Below are 14,038 nucleotides of genomic sequence, written 5' to 3' on the forward strand. Positions count from 1 at the left end.
GTGTCGTTGACTGACAGATTGTTAAAACATATGTGGTTAGATACTTAAAACCCCATCCAGGTGTTTTCAGGTGTCAGCAACGTCGAAGCTCTGGAACGTGGCTAATTACTACCACCACCGTCATCCCCCCACTGTCATCACCACCATCACCACTGTCATCGTCCCCACCGCCGTCATCATCCACCACCGTCATCACCCCCACCGTCATCACCCCCACCGTCACCCCCACCGTCGTCACCCCCACCGCCGTCGTCACCCTCACCGTCGCTCACCCCCACCGTCGTCACCCCCACCGTCGTCACCCCCACCGTCGTCACCCCCCACCGTCGTCACCCCCACCGTCGTCACCCCCACCGTCGTCACCCCCACCGTCGTACGCCGCCGCCACCCCCACCGTCATCACCCCCACCGTCGCGTCACCCCCACCGTCGTCACCCCCACCGTCATCACCCCCACCGTCGTCAGCCGTCACCCCCACCGTCGTCACCCCCACCGTCGTCACCCCCACCGTCGTCACCCCCACCATCATTGATCATAATCTGCTGCTGGACAAACTTGTGTCCAAATTTAGTGAAGGATCCCTAAATCTTTCTGAGATTATTACCGATCCCACAAGGTATGACTCCAAACACCCAGAAAAGGCTACTCTCCTTGATGTTATCCTCACAAATAATCCTGATAGGTATCAGTCTGGTGTTTTCTGTAATGACCTTAGTGATCACTGTTTTACATCCTGTGTTCATAATGGCTGCTCAGTGGAACGACCTGTCCTGATTTATCATAGACACTTGCTATTGATAAGCAAGCCTTCCTTCATGAACTAGCCTCTGTTAAATGGTATAGAATCAGCTTGATCCCCTCTGTTAAATGGTATAGAATCAGCTTGATCCCCTCTGTTAAATGGTATAGAATCAGCTTGATCCCCTCTGTTAAATGGTATAGAATCAGCTTGGTCCCCTCTGTTAAATGGTATAGAATCAGCTTGATCCCCTCTGTTAAATGGTATAGAATCAGCTTGGTCCCCTCTGTTAAATGGTATAGAATCAGCTTGGTCCCCTCTGTTAAATGGTATAGAATCAGCTTGATCCCCTCTGTTAAATGGTATAGAATCAGCTTGATCCCCTCTGTTAAATGGTATAGAATCAGCTTGATCCCCTCTGTTAAATTGGTATAGAATCAGCTTGATCCCCTCTGTTAAATGGTATAGAATCAGCTTGATCCCCTCTGTTAAATGGTATAGAATCAGCTTGGTCCCCTCTGTTAAATGGTATAGAATCAGCTTGATCCCCTCTGTTAAATGGTATAGAATCAGCTTGATCCCCTCTGTTAAATGGTATAGAATCAGCTTGATCCCCTCTGTTAAATGGTATAGAATCAGCTTGATCCCCTCTGTTAAATGGTATAGAATCAGCTTGATCCCCTCTGTTAAATGGTATAGAATCAGCTTGGTCCCCTCTGTTAAATGGTATAGAATCAGCTTGGTCCCCTCTGTTAAATGGTATAGAATCAGCTTGGTCCCCTCTGTTAAATGGTATAGAATCAGCTTGGTCCCCTCTGTTAAATGGTATAGAATCAGCTTGATCCCCTCTGTTAAATGGTATAGAATCAGCTTGATCCCCTCTGTTAAATGGTATAGAATCAGCTTGATCCCCTCTGTTAAATGGTATAGAATCAGCTTGATCCCCTCTGTTAAATGGTATAGAATCAGCTTGATCCCCTCTGTTAAATGGTATAGAATCAGCTTGATCCCCTCTGTTAAATGGTATAGAATCAGCTTGATCCCCTCTGTTAAATGGTATAGAATCAGCTTGGTCCCCTCTGTTAAATGGTATAGAATCAGCTTGGTCCCCTCTGTTAAATGGTATAGAATCAGCTTGATCCCCTCTGTTAAATGGTATAGAATCAGCTTGGTCCCCTCTGTTAAATGGTATAGAATCAGCTTGATCCCCTCTGTTAAATGGTATAGAATCAGCTTGGTCCCCTCTGTTAAATGGTATAGAATCAGCTTGGTTGTCGAAGACGCTTGGACCTTCTTGTTTGATATTTCCAGTGGTATTGTGAATAAACACGCCCCCATGAAGAAAATGAGAATTAAAATCGGGTTCAGCCCCTGGTTCGACCGTGATCTGGCAGAGTTACTCCACCTCAAGAACTGCATTTGGCGAAAGGCTCGGCACACGCATACTCAGGCTGACTGGCTCTCGTTCAGGCAAATGAGAAATAAGTGGACTCAGGCTATCCGGAAGGCCAAAGTTAGTTACTTTAAGGAGCAGTTCTCTCTCTGTGGGTCTAACCCCAAGAAGTTCTGGAAAACAGTTAAAGACCTGGAGAATAAACCCTCCTCCTCACAGCTGCTCATGTCCCTTAATGTTGATGATGTGGTTGTTACTGACAAGAAGCACATGGCTGAGCTCTTTAATCACCACTTCATTAAGTCAGGATTCATATTTGACTCAGCCATGCCTCCTTGCCGTCCAACATTTCCTCATTAACCCTTCTAATGCGACTATCCCCGATGCTCCTCCCTCTTTTCCCCTGCCCCGATACAAAGTTTCTCCCTGCAGGCGGTCACTGAGTCCGAGGTGCTAAAGGAGCTCCTGAAACTTGACCCCCAAAAAACATCTGGGTCAGATGGTTTAGACCCTTTCTTCTTTAAGGTTGCTGCCTCTATCATCACCTATACTGCCTGTCACCGAGGGAGTACCCCAAGGCTCGATCCTAGGCCCCACGCTCTTCTCAATTTACATCAACACAGCTCAGACAGTAGGATGCGCTCTCATCCATTTATATGCAGATGATACAGTCTTATACTCAGCTGGCCCCTCCCTGGATTTTGTGATTTTGTGCTTTCTTAGTGTCCAACAAGCTTTCTCTACCCTTAACCTTGTTCTGAATACCTCCAAAACAAAGGTCATGTGGTTTGGTAAGAAGAATGCCCCTCTCCCCACAGGTGTGATTACTACCTCTGAGGGTAGCAAATCGTTTAGAAACGGAAAACTGTCTGTATAGTGATGCAGGTCTTTAGATGTTGCATTCCAAAACTTTATCTGCAATATTATATTCCGTTTAGTGCAACTCGAGCCGTTTCCCTGCTGCTACAGGTAACTGCCAAAATAAAGGAAATACCAGCCAAGCATCCTAATAGGGTGTTGGGGCCACCACGGGCCGCCAAAACAGCTTCAATGCGACTCGGCATAGATTCTACAAGTGCCTGGAGCTTCCTGTGTGTAAGCACCCCATGCTTTCAATATACTTTGTATCCCTCATTTATTCATGGGTTTCCTTTATTGTGTCAGTTACCTGTAGAATGGACGGAGTGGTATCGCTGGACCGGTAACAAAATGGATTAACGTTGAGGAGGAAGTTCGGAATGACACCATTTCATGTGTTCAACATCTAAAAGACCCGCATCACTGTACTGACAGCTTTCCGTTTGTAAATGGACATTACTTGGTGTTTTCGGAACATCTTCATGTTGTTTTCAGGGCCCCCATACCACACAACAAGGATAAGGAAGTGATTTGCTGTTTGGGGGTAAGTTTCTCAAAAACATGTGAAATCACAACAACAAAAAAAAGGTGTCGGGACCCTTCTATCACATTCCATAAAAATTTGGTTGTAAAATAGAAAACTTCTCCTTTAAGGTTCCCCCATTAGCTGCTGCCAAGGCAAAACTTCTCCTTTAAGGTTCCCCATTAGCTGCTGCCAAGGCAAAACTTCTCCTTTAATAAATACAAATCCCAATGATCACCATTATCATCATCATCATCAATACCATCAACATTATCAATATCACCATGATGGTTAAAAGGGTTGAGATTACAGGGTTGTGTAACAGTATGTGTTTCCGGGACTGTAATACTGATCCTATGAAGTAAGTGGGGGATGGTCCAGGTTGTGTTGAGGGTCAAAGTCCTTGAGATGTCCATTTTAGTTTGTTTGTTCATGAATTTGTATGTTTTATGTCTTTCTGTCATTAATTATTTTCCTATCGCAGTGCATTTTCTTGTACTTGAAACAAATCTGTAAAAATCATACAAAGAAATAAATCACTCTCACCACAACCACCACCATCAGTTTTTCCATCACCATCCCAACAGCGGTAGAATAAAGGGAAGTAGTATCTCACCGGTATGACAGGGGCGCTGCGTAGCGGAGAGAAGGCAGAGTGTGAGGAGGAGAGGAGGTTGGCTGTGGAGGGGAGAGTCTGGATGAAGGAGCAGGATGGGGACAGCTGTCTGTGTCTCTCTGTTGGACAGTCCCCTGTCTGCCAGCCGTCTGCCATCACATTACACCTGGAGAAGGAACAAATCCATTAAGTCCACGTTCTGTACATTACCGTGGAAATAACACACGACTATGCCTTGTCCTTTTGCAGAGTTCATTTTTACGTTAGGGTTAGGTCTATATTTATGGACCCAGTCGTTCTATATGTTCCAAAGCCATGCTCGCTGTTAACGTTCTTGTCCCTTGCTTGCTAGCTAGCCCAACTAGCTATGGCTAACACAGTCACGACCTCTGCAGCCAGACTAACAGCAAAGTAGCTACATTTCCGTTTGTTTAAGCTGCCCGATTTTGCCTGGCATAGCTAGAAAAGGTTGCCTTCTCGTCAGGACACTCGACACTGTTCATTACGAGGAGATCACATTGCATATCAAACACTATGCTAGAAGCTAGCTAAATAAACAAAAAATAAATATAAAACACAACATGATAAGTATTTAATGAGCAGAAATAAAAGATCCCAGAAATGTTCCATACAATAAAAAATATTATTTCTCAAATGTTGTACACAAATTTGTTTACATCCCTGTCAGTGAGCATTTCTCCTTTACCAATATAATCCATCCACCTGACATGACAGGTATGGCATATGAAGAATCTGATTAAACAGTATAATGTTGCATTAGTCTATGTGCAGGGGGGCTAGTCTGTTATATCTGGTGTAATTCTCCTATCTGGTGTCCTGTGTGAATTAAAGTATGTTCCCTCCCGGAGGACCTGAGCCCTAGGACCTTGCCTCAGGACTACCTGGCCTGATGACTCCTTGCTGTCCCCAGTCCACCTGGCCGTGCTGCTGCTCCAGTTTCAACTGTTCTGCCTACGGCTATGGAACACTGACCTGTTCACCGGACGTGCTACCTTGTCCTGTACCTGCTGTTTTCGACTCTCTCCCTCTACCGCACCTGCTGTCTCGACCTATGAATGCTCGGCTATGAAAAGCCAAATTACATTTACTCCTAAAAAGGTACTGACCTTAAGAGGACTGGCCAGCCCTCAGAGCCTGGTTCCTCTCTAGGTTTCTTCCTAGGTTCCTGCCTTTCTAGGGAGTTTTTCCTAGCCACCGTGCTTCTACACCTGCATTGCTTGCTGTTTGGGGTTTTAGGCTGGGTTTCTGTACAGCACTTTGTGACATCTACTGATGTAACAAGGGCTTTAAAAATGCATTTGATTGATTGACGATCATTACACAGGCGCACCTTGTGCTGGGGACAAAAGGCCACTAAAATGTGCAGTTGTGTCACACAACACAATGCCACAGATGTCACAAGTTTTGAGGGAGTGTGCAGTTGGCATGCTTATTGCAGGAATGTCCACCAGAGCTGTTGCAAGATAGTTTAATGTTCATTTGTCTACCATAAGCCGCCTCCAACGTCATTTTAGAGAATTTGACAGTACGTCCAACCGCCCTCAAAACAGCAGAACATGTGTAACCACGCCAACCCAAGACCGACACATCCGGTTTCTTCACCTACGGGATCGTCTGAGACCAGCCCCCCGGACAGCTGATGAAACTGTGGGATCGTCTGAGACCAGCCCCCCGGACAGCTGATGAAACTGTGGGATCGTCTGAGACCAGCCACCAGGACAGCTGATGAAACTGGGTTCATCTGAGACCAGCCATCCAGACAGCTGATGAAACTGGGTTCATCTGAGACCAGCCCCCCAGACAGCTGATGAAACTGGGTTCATCTGAGACCAGCCAGCCGGGACAGCTGATGAAACTGGGTTCATCTGAGACCAGCCAGCCGGGACAGCTGATGAAACTGGGTTCATCTGAGACCAGCCAGCCGGGACAGCTGATGAAACTGGGTTCATCTGAGACCAGCCAGCCGGGACAGCTGATGAAACTGGGTTCATCTGAGACCAGCCAGCCGGGACAGCTGATGAGACTGGGTTCATCTGAGACCATCCACCAGGACAGCTGATGAAACTGGGCGTAGCGGCACAACCAAAGAATTTCGGCACAAACTGTCAGAAACGTCTCAGGGAAGCTCATCTGCTCGCTGTCCTTCAACGTCGTAACCGAATTCAGTGGGCAAATGCTCACCATTGATGGCCACTGGCACGCTGGAGAAGCACTTCACAGATTAACCCGGTTTCATCAGACGGCGTGTGCGGGCAGATGGCAGACGGCGTGTACGGGCAGACGGCTTGTACGGGCAGATGGCAGACGGCGTGTACGGGCAGATGGCAGACGGCGTGTACGGGCAGATGGCAGACGGCGTGTACGGGCAGACGGCGTGTACGGGCAGACGGCGTGTACGGGCAGATGGCGTGTACGGGCAGATGGCAGACGGCGTGTACGGGCAGACAGCGTGTATGGGCAGATGGCAGACGGCGTGTACGGGCAGATGGCAGACGGCGTGCCAGATGGCAGACGGCGTGTACGGGCAGATGGCAGACGGCGTGTACGGGCAGACGGCGTGTACGGGCAGACGGCGTGTACGGGCAGACGGCGTGTACGGGCAGACGGCGTGTACGGGCAGACGGCGTGTACGGGCAGACGGCGTGTACGGGCAGACGGTGTGTACGGGCAGATGGCAGACGGCGTGTACGGGCAGACGGCGTGTACGGGCAGATGGCGTGTACGGGCAGATGGCAGATGGCGTGTACGGGCAGACGGCGTGTGCGGCTTGCTGATATATTTATTATGGATCCCCATTAGTTCCTGCCGAGACCTTTTGCCTCATCCCTCTCAAACATACCATTTTTAATTTCCTCATCAATCCACGGGGATCAACAGTTTTTACAGTCATTTTCAGTGCATGCTTATTAGTAACACCAGTATAGAACCATCACCTACCTGCACCCTGTCTCCCAACACCAGTATAGAACCATCACCTACCTGAAACACTGCACCCTGTCTCCCAACACCAGTATAGAACCATCACCTACCTGAAACACTGCACCCTGTCTCCCACACCAGTATAGAACCATCACCTACCTGCACCCTGTCTCCCAACCCAGTATAGAACCATCACCTACCTGCACCCTGTCTCCCACACCAGTATAGAACAATCACCTACCTGAAACACTGCACCCTGTCTCCCACACCAGTATAGAACCATCCTGCCCTGGCCAGGCTGCGCTCCGTTACCCCCAACGATGGAAACCGAGCGAAGGTGGAGATACGGAACAGTTCTGAGGGGAAAATAAAAATAACTTTAAAATGGTTATTAATAATCAACAACATTATCTCTATTGCACTTTCTAACAATACATTTTTCTTTATTTTTACTATTTTCTACATTGTAGAATAGTGAAGACATCAAAACTATGAAATAACACATGGAATCATGTAGTAACCAAAAAAAGTGTTAAACAAATCAAAATATATTTTAGATTTTAGATTCTTTGAAGTAGCCACCCTTTTGCCTTGATGACAGGTTTGCAAACTCTTGACATTGTCAACCAGCTTCACCTGGAATGCTTTTCCAACAGTCTTGAAGGAGTTCCCACATATGCTGAGCACTTGTTGGCTGCTTTTCCTTCACTCTGCGGTCCAACTCATCCCAAATTATATCAATTGGGTTGAGGTCAGGTGATTTTGGAGGCCAGGTCATCTGATGCAGCGCTCCATCACTCTCCTTCTTGGTCAAATAGCCCTTACACAGCCTGGGGTTGTGTTGGGTGATTGTCCTGTTAAAACAAATGATAGTCCCACTAAGTCCAAACCAGATGGGACGGCGTATCGCTGCAGAATGCTGTGGTAGCCATGTTGGTTAAGTGTGCCTTGAATTCTAAAATAAATCACAGACAGTGTCACCAGCAAAGCACCCCCACACCTCCTCCTCCATGCTTCACAGTGGGAACCACAGACGTAGAGATCATCTTTTCACCTACTCTGCGTCTCACAAAAGACACAGCGATTGGAACCAATCAAGTTTCTTCTTCTTACTGTTGTACTTTAGTAGTGGTTTCTTTGCAGCATTTCGACCATGAAGGCCTGAGGTGCAGTTAACTGTAATGAACTTATCCTCTGCAGCAGAGGTAACTCTGGGTCTTCCTTTCCTGTGGCGGTCCTCATGAGACTGGTAACTCTAATGAACTTATCCTCTGCTGCAGAGGTAACTCTGGGTCTTCCTTTCCTGTGGCGGTCCTCATGAGAGCCAGTTTCATCATAGCACTTGATAGTTTTTGGAACTTCACTTGAAGAAACTTTCAAAGTTCTTGACATTTTGCATATTGACTGACCTTCATGTGTTAAAGTAATGATGGACTGTTGTTTCTCGTTGCTTATTTGAGCTGTTCTTGCCATAATATGGACTTGGTCTTTTACCAAGTAGGGCTATCTTCTGTATACCACCCCTACCTTGTCACAACACATCTGATTGGCTGAAGAAGGAACGACATTCCCCAAATTAACTTTTAACAAGGCACACTTGTTAATTGAAATGCATTCCAGGTGACTACCTCATGAAGCTGGTTGAGAGAATGCCAAGAGTGTGAAAAGTTGTCATCAAGGCAAAGGGGTGACTACTTTGAAGAATCTAAAATATATATATTTATATTTTTTAAAGTCAAGGGATTGGAATACTTTCCGAATGCACTGTATTGTGCAGGTGTAAAGTGTGTATATATAACGTGTATCAGGTGTAAAGTGTGTATATATATAACGTGTATCAGGTGTAAAGTGTGTATATATATATATAACGTGTATCAGGTGTAAAGTGTGTTATATATATATATATATAACGTGTATCAGGTGTAAAGTGTGTGTATATATATATATATAACGTGTATCAGGTGTAAAGTGTGTATATATAACGTGTATCAGGTGTAAAGTGTGTATATATAATGTGTATCAGGTGTAAAGTGTGTATATATATATATATAACGTGTATCAGGTGTAAAGTGTGTATATATATATATAACGTGTATCAGGTGTAAAGTGTGTATATATATATATATAACGTGTATCAGGTGTAAAGTGTGTATATATAACGTGTATCAGGTGTAAAGTGTGTATATATAACGTGTATCAGGTGTAAAGTGTGTATATACACTGTTCAAAAAAATAAAGGGAACACTTAAACATCACAACCTAGATCTGAATGAAAGAAATAATCTTATTAAATACTTTTTTCTTCACATAGTTGAATGTGCTGACAACAAAATCACACAAAAATAATCCATGGAAATCCAATTTATCAACCCATGGAGGTCTGGATTTGGAGTCACACTCAAAATTAAAGTGGAAAACCACACTACAGGCTGATCCAACTTTGATGTAATGTCCTTAAAACAAGTCAAAATGAGGCTCAGTAGTGTGTGTGGCCTCCACGTGCCTGTATGACCTCCCTACAATGCCTGGGCTTGCTCCTGATGAGGTGGCGGATGGTCTCCTGAGGGATCTCCTCCCAGACCTGGACTAAAGCATCTGCCAACTCCTGGACAGTCTGTGGTGCAACGTGGCGTTGGTGGATGGAGCGAGACATGATGTCCCAGATGTGCTCAATTGGATTCAGGTCTGGGGAACGGGCGGGCCAGTCCATAGCATCAATGCCTTCCTCTTGCAGGAACTGCTGACACACTCCAGCCACATGAGGTCTAGCATTGTCTTGCATTAGGAGGAACCCAGGGCCAACCGCACCAGCATATGGTCTCACAAGGGGTCTGAGGATCTCATCTCGGTACCTAATGGCAGTCAGGCTACCTCTGGCGAGCACATGGAGGGCTGTGCGGCCCCCCAAAGAAATGCCACCCCACACCATGACTGACCCACCGCCAAACCGGTCATGCTGGAGGATGTTGCAGGCAGAAGAACGTTCTCCACGGCATCTCCAGACTCTGTCACGTCTGTCACGTGCTCAGTGTGAACCTGCTTTCATCTGTGAAGAGCACAGGGCGCCAGTGGCGAATTTGCCAATCTTGGTGTTCTCTGGCAAATGCCAAATGTCCTGCACGGTGTTGGGCTGTAAGCACAACCCCCACCTGTGGACGTCGAGCCCTCATACCACCCTCATGGAGTCTGTTTCTGACCGTTTGAGCAGACACATGCACATTTGTGGCCTGCTGGAGGTCATTTTGCAGGGCTCTGGCAGTGCTTCTCCTGCTCCTCCTTGCACAAAGGCGGAGGTAGCGGTCCTGCTGCTGGGTTGTTGCCCTCCTACGGCCTCTTCCACGTCTCCTGATGTACTGGCCTGTCTCCTGGTAGCGCCTCCATGCTCTGGACACTACGCTGACAGACACAGCAAACCTTCTAGCCACAGCTCGCATTGATGTGCCATCCTTGATGAGCTGCACTACCTGAGCCACTTGTGTGGGTTGTAGACTCCGTCTCATGCTACCACTAGAGTGAAAGCACCGCCAGCATTCAAAAGTGACCAAAACATCAGCCAGGAAGCATAGGAACTGAGAAGTGGTCTGTGGTCCGCACCTGCAGAACCACTCCTTTATTGGGGGTGTCTTGCTAATTGCCTATAATTTCCACCTGTTGTCTATTCCATTTGCACAACAGCATGTGAAATTTATTGTCAATCAGTGTTGCTTCCTAAGTGGACAGTTTGATTTCACAGAAGTGTGATTGACTTGGAGTTACATTGTGTTGTTTAAGTGTTCCCTTTATTTTTTTGAGCAGTGTATATAACGTGTATCAGGTGTAAAGTGTGTATACAACGTGTATCAGGTGTAAAGTGTGTGTATTTACACTGACTATAGCAAACATAAAGGACACCTTCCTAATATTAATGAATAATATTGAGTTGCACCCCCTTTGGCCCTCAGAACAGCCTCGATTTGTCAGGCCATGGAGTCTACAAGGTGTCGAAAGCGTTCCACAGGGGAACATTCTTGGTACACGCGGGAAAACTGTTGAGCGTGAAAAACCCAGCAGCCTGGCACCTACTACCAAACCCCGTTCAAAGACAATTAAATCCTGTGTCTTGCCCCTTCGTCCTCTGAATGGCACACACACACCATCCATGTCTCTACTGTCTCCAAGCTTAAACATCCTTCTTTAACCTGTCTTAAGGTGGACCTGAGGAGTTGCCATACTGCAGAATGTGTGTGTGTGTGCGTGCGTGCGTGCGTGCGTGTACCTGAAGAATTGTCGTACTGCAGGTTAACTGGGGCTCCGTTCCGACAGAGCCCCATGAGGAACGGGCTGTTCTGGAGCTGAACCAGGGTGTCCATTTACAGATCGGTTAGACAGGCTAGATATACACTGGTTAGACAGGCTAGATATACGGGTTAGAGAGTCTAGATATACGGGTTATAGAGGCTAGATATACGGGTTAGAGAGGCTAGATATACGGGTTATAGAGGCACACCGGGTTAGAGAGTCTAGATATACGGGTTATAGAGGCTAGATATACGGGTTAGAGAGGCTAGATATACGGGTTATAGAGGCTAGATATACGGGTTATACAGGCTAGATATACGGGTTAGAGAGGCTACATATACGGGTTAGAGAGTCTAGATATACAGATTCCAGAGTCTAGATATACAGATTCCAGTCTAGATATACAGATTCCAGAGTCTAGATATAGCCTCTAGATCGAGTTTTTAGATTAAGTTCTAGATTGTTAATATAGTTTCAGAGTTTGTAGAATTAGAGAAAAGGAAGGACGATTCTCCTCAGGGAGAGAGGGATGAGTAACCCAGGGCAGGGGGAACACACACACACACACTCACACACATACTCACACACATTCTCTCACACACACACACACACTCACATACATACTCACACACACACACACACGAGCTGAAAGTAGTGATTTGCCTAATGTGTCCCAACAGCCTGTAAATGAAAGGCTTTTCTGCGAGGATAGAAAGCTGCAGAGAAACAGAACAGCATTGGATGGTGCTGTCTGTCTGTCTGTCTGTCTGTCTGTGATAGAAGAACAAACGCCGTTTAGCAAACGCTTTTATCCGAAGAGACTTACAGTTATGCATGCATACATTTTATATACGGGTGGACCCGGGAATCGAACCCACTATCGTTGCAAGCACCATGCTCATCTAACGGAGCTATAAAGGACCGTCTGTCTGATACCACCAGAGTAGGCCACACCCCTCTGTCCCCTCCTGATGACTCCACAACGATTCACCTCTTCCCTGTACCCTGGTCTCTCCCCCTGGTCTTCACCGTCTCTCCCCTGGTCTCACCCCTGGTCTCACCCCTGGTGTCACCCCTGGTCTTCACCGTCTCTCCCCTGGTCTCACCCCTGGTCTCACCCCTGGTCTCACCCCTGGTCTTCATCGTCTCACCCCTGGTCTCTCCCCTGGTCTCACTCACCCCTGGTCTCACCGTCTCTCCCCTGGTCTCTCCCCTGGTCTCACCCCTGGTCTCACCGTCTCACCCCTGGTCTCACCGTCTCACCCCTGGTCTCACCCCTGGTCTCACCCCTGGTCTTCACCGTCTCTCCCCTGGTCTCACCCCTCCCCTGGTCTCACCCCTGGTCTCACCGTCTCTCCCCTGGTCTCTCCCCTGGTCTCACCCCTGGTCTCACCCCTGGTCTCTCCCCTGGTCTCACCCCTGGTCTCTCCCCTGGTCTCACCCCTGGTCTTCATCGTCTCTCCCATGTTGCCTGGTCTCCCTTACACACCTCTGTCCCCTGGTCTCTCCGTCTCCCTTATACCCTGACTACACCGCTCGCGTTGCGTGCGCGAGCATTGCAAAATAAATGTAGGAATCTGTTATTCAATTATTGCACCCACACTGCTCGCGATCGTCTGCGTTGCCAAGGGTTAAAATAGAAGTCAGTTCTATTTCTGATGCAGATCGCGCTGCAAGTCCTGCCTCTCCCATCTCCTCATTGGTTTATAGAAGCAGGTACCCACGTGCCATCTCCTCATTGGTTATACCCACGTGGGTGATTGAAAGACGAACTTTGTTGCCGGTCGTCGTGGTAACACTATGATGTTTAGATGCCGATCACCATATAAGTTCAAAGATGAAAATGCCTGGAAGGAGGAGAGATGACTAGAAACGATTTGGTTGACCGTTACTGTGTGGATTAATTGGCGGAGTAGAGGACCTTGTGCATTTCAGGTAAAATAACAACTCAATGTTTATATCCCTGGACAAATTAGCTAGCAACAGCAAGCTAGCTAAATAGGACAAATTAGCTAGCAAGTGCAAGCTAACTATCATTGAATGTTTAATGCTTTTCGACCTGTCCCCAAATTAATGTCATTGGTTCAGAGTTTGTTTTGATATTTTAACCTGCGTGTCATGATCGCGTTTGGTGTGGGGGGACAAAATACATTTATGCACGATGGGGCACGATGGTGCACGATGGTGCATGATGGTGCACGCGTGTAGCCGGTTTGGGTTCTGTGTTACACATCTCTGTCCCCTGGTCTCTCCCCTGGCCTCCCTGTCTCCAACTGACACCACTCTGAACACATGGCTGTGTGCAATGGTGCTGAGAAATGGAGTTTGGTGTTAATGCAAAACAGGATGAATATGAACAAAAACGCACGCTCATTCACACGCACACACACACACCCCCCCCCCTGGGTATGGCGGGTCAGCCCTCTCCCCCTGATTGGAACATCCCTCCTGGGGGACTTTAGGTCTCCATGACAGCAGAGATTAACCAGGTATAAGGAAATAAAGATGTCTGTCTGGGGGAAATAAAAGATCGTTCTCCTTCACGAACGCCGATGACACCTGTAGGAGAGAGAGAGAAAAGTCACATTAAAAAAAAGGGTCAATCTGCAGTTTCTACATCCATTTCTAGACTTTTACATGAATGATACATACTCATTGATTCATCATTTATAGATGCCTCATGAACTTAGT

General features: G+C 47.0%; 1 protein-coding gene across 15 annotated transcripts in view; it reads right to left on the bottom strand.

Moving 5' to 3' along the window:
• The window catches only part of LOC106604062 (inhibitor of apoptosis protein), a 37,500-nt gene extending 24,925 nt beyond the window's left edge, over nucleotides 1–12,575 (bottom strand). For 13 of the 15 annotated variants that reach the window (XM_045717500.1, XM_045717491.1, XM_045717502.1 and 10 more), the window contains exons 1-3: nucleotides 11,325–12,573; nucleotides 7,311–7,425; nucleotides 4,130–4,295 (exon numbers count right to left, since the gene is read on the bottom strand). In XM_045717500.1, the coding sequence (XP_045573456.1) occupies nucleotides 4,130–4,295; nucleotides 7,311–7,425; nucleotides 11,325–11,418 (375 nt within the window). In that variant the 5' untranslated portion in view covers nucleotides 11,419–12,573. The other 2 variants (XM_045717504.1, XM_045717503.1) reach the window with 2 other exon arrangements.
• Nucleotides 12,576–14,038: the final 1,463 nt, after the last annotated feature.

The sequence above is a fragment of the Salmo salar genome, chromosome ssa04 (assembly GCF_905237065.1).
Source record: "Salmo salar chromosome ssa04, Ssal_v3.1, whole genome shotgun sequence".
NCBI lineage: Eukaryota > Metazoa > Chordata > Actinopteri > Salmoniformes > Salmonidae > Salmo > Salmo salar.